Source organism: Pteropus alecto, unplaced genomic scaffold (genome assembly GCF_000325575.1).
Source record: "Pteropus alecto unplaced genomic scaffold, ASM32557v1 scaffold398, whole genome shotgun sequence".
In the NCBI taxonomy this organism is placed as follows: Eukaryota; Metazoa; Chordata; class Mammalia; order Chiroptera; family Pteropodidae; genus Pteropus; species Pteropus alecto.
In genome coordinates this window covers 3180971-3183656 of record NW_006442497.1, presented here as the reverse complement: position 1 = coordinate 3183656, position 2686 = coordinate 3180971, and the positions used below count along the sequence as shown (strand labels likewise).

At 55.2% G+C, this 2686-nt stretch overlaps 1 protein-coding gene across 2 annotated transcripts in view; it reads right to left on the bottom strand.

Annotated features, from left to right (window-relative positions):
• Positions 1-2686, bottom strand: part of ACADVL (acyl-CoA dehydrogenase very long chain) — a 5378-nt gene extending 2692 nt beyond the window's left edge. Inside the window, exons 1-9 of one of the 2 annotated variants that reach the window (XM_006922293.3) lie at positions 2507-2568; positions 2354-2429; positions 2008-2073; positions 1849-1921; positions 1697-1761; positions 1457-1591; positions 886-1030; positions 497-626; positions 277-402 (exon numbers count right to left, since the gene is read on the bottom strand). In XM_006922293.3, the coding sequence (XP_006922355.1) occupies positions 277-402; positions 497-626; positions 886-1030; positions 1457-1591; positions 1697-1761; positions 1849-1921; positions 2008-2073; positions 2354-2429; positions 2507-2568 (878 nt within the window). Of the gene's footprint in view, positions 1-276; positions 403-496; positions 627-885; positions 1031-1456; positions 1592-1696; positions 1762-1848; positions 1922-2007; positions 2074-2353; positions 2430-2506 lie in introns of both variants that reach the window. The other variant, XM_006922294.3, reaches the window with a different exon arrangement.

The following is a 2686-nucleotide window of genomic DNA, read 5'->3' as shown; positions in this document are numbered from 1 at the left end:
AAGAGAAACTACAACTCCCAGCCCGCAAAGGGGTGTAGGCAACAGTTCCCTGCATGCCCAGAGGGCTGAGGCCTGGCCCTCCTGCTGCCATGTAGTGGGCTCATTGGTCATTGAAGCTAAAGCTTTAGATCAGTTACATATGTATTACAAAGGGAACATGCTGTCCAGCATGTTAGCTTTTGCATACATCCCCAGTGACCTGTAACAGCCATCTACTCTGGAGCTCAGTACTGTCCCGCACCCTGGCTCAACCTCTTCCTTCCCAAACCCACTCACTGGGTAACACCTCCAAAGCTCCTCTCTACCACAAAAGCTGTGATCTTCTCCTTTGTGGCTCCTGTGGCTGCGTCTGTAACTGGTGTCTTGGCAAAGACTGTGAAGATATCTGCCACTCCCCCATTACTGTGGAAAAATGAGGGTAGTCAGCGTGGAGGACAGAGTGGTGGGGCCTGGAAATGGGCAGAGGCGGAGAGGAGGGGAGAAATAGGAAGATTGCCTGATCCAAATCTTGCTTCCATTGAGAGTGTAATATTTTCCACAGGGGCTGGGCACAGCTGAGCTTCGGATGGAGGCTGCATCTGACCCACTTGAGGGCTCAGTTAGACAGAAAGCTGCTATAGTTTCCCCTGTTTGGCAGAGAACTCTTTTTATACTGGGCCCTCATTGGGCATGGCCCCTCAGTGCCCCACCCCTCAGCACCATAGTTACTCAACACCTTTGGCAATATTCAGTTTCTTCCCATTTCCCTTCTGGCCTGTTTGTGATACCTTCCCAGAATCTCCCCCAACCAACATGCCCAACTATGTGGTGATCTAAGTAGCACTGGCTTAATTTGTGCCAAGCCCGAGACACCCCCAATCCCTGGGGCTCCTAGGCCTGCCTCACCTGATGCCAGTTTGGGGAGGTATTTTTCTCTCTGTGCCTTCGTGCCAAAGAGCAGGATGCCTTTGAAACCGATGCTTTGATGGGCCCCCAGGGTGATGCCCACACCAAGGTCATGCATGCCCACGATCTCCACCAAGCGGGCATACTGGAGGGGAAGCAGGCATCTGGAGCTGTAACTGGCTGCATGTGGGCCTGCCCTTAGCAGGAAAGGTGGGCAACAGGGCAGGGCTTGACCAGGGCATCCCCACAAAATGAGGAAGTAGGGCCATGGCAGAGGACACTGGCTCATGTCCAACCAGGCCTTGGTGGGAGGGAGTCTTTCTACCCCATGTCAAGCATTCTCTACCTTAGAGATTTATTAGGATTTGGGGACCTGGGTGAGGTCCATGGCCCTAGGGGACTGTATGTAGTTTGGTGTTTGGAAGAAGTGTGTACCCATTGGGAGAATCAACATCCCACAGGCCCCCAGGGCAGAGGCTTAACAGAGACCTTGGCCTCAGGGGTGATGGAGCTGAACCCATCAAACTGGAGTAGACCAGGATATTGGGAAGTGACTGAGGGGCTCCCTCACCTGCGTGTTGCAAAGGCCAACACCACCCAGTTCACTGGGCACTTGCAGACCAAAGGCCCCCAGCTCCTTGAGGCCCTGTATAGTGGTCTCTTCCACCTGCTCCATCATGTCATTCTTGGCAGAATCGTTCACCTCCTGGGGAAGGCACAAGGTCCTACATACAGGCTCCTTTTGAGTTCCTTGACATCTCTCCCATCCCATCAGAAATCAAACTATTTCCCAGCCCAAGTCATTCCTCACCTCAAAGAACCGGGATACAGGCCCCACCAGCTCTTTGAGAAACTGTGTCTGCTCCTCGTTAAGCACTGCAGGTTAGCAGAGACCAGCAGGTCAGACCAGGCAGTTGGAAACCTGTGCTGTCCCTGCCCAGCTGTGACTACCCCTTTCCTCACCGGAGGGGTACGGAAACACCTGATCAATGGTGAGTTGGCCCTTGAACATCCCCACAGCAAAGGACCTGGATTCCTGCACGGGGAGAAAGGTGTTTCAGGGAGCCTGCTGGAGTGAGTCTGCCCCCGGCTTAACCTCTGCCGGACTCAGAGGCCACATACCGCATTGGCCTGTGTTTCCCTCCTCGAAGACTCATAGGAGAGAGAATCTGACTTGTCCAGAACCGCCTGGGGAAAAGGATAGTTAGCGCGGCAGAGAAAGAGTTGCCGAAGTGCCAAGTTGAGCAGAGGCGAAGAGCTAGGTGCCAGAAGAACGTATCCGGTGACCTTTCCCCTAGTTTAAAGGCCGGGGCACCTTGGCCTGCCCTTTCCCCTGCTGTCGGTGCCAGGCTGGTTAGCAAATGACTGGCACCAGGAGGGAGACTCCTGTCCGCGGCAGGGAGGGGAAAGCGGAGGCGGACGCCCACCCTGAACCCCCACTCCCGCTTCCAAACCTGCCGTTACTTACCTGAGTGGCCCCACTGGCATATAGTCGTCCGGCAGGGCATGGTCGGGGCGGTCCCAACAGAGCACAGGGCCGCGAGCTGAGAGAAATGGGAGTTCAGTCCGGGGCTGGGCCATAGAGAGGCCCACTACCCAGTCCCTTCAGGGATATACAAACCTTCCGTCCCCGAATCTCAGTAGCTGCCGTCCCACGCTAGGAGCCTTCCTCGCCGCCTGCATGTCAGAACCAATCCAGTTGTCACAGACCTGAGCTGTGATCTAACGCTTTGGTTCTGTCAGCCAAAAAGTCTGGGTACCCGCACCGTGACTCATCCTCCACAATGCAACTGGCGGCGGG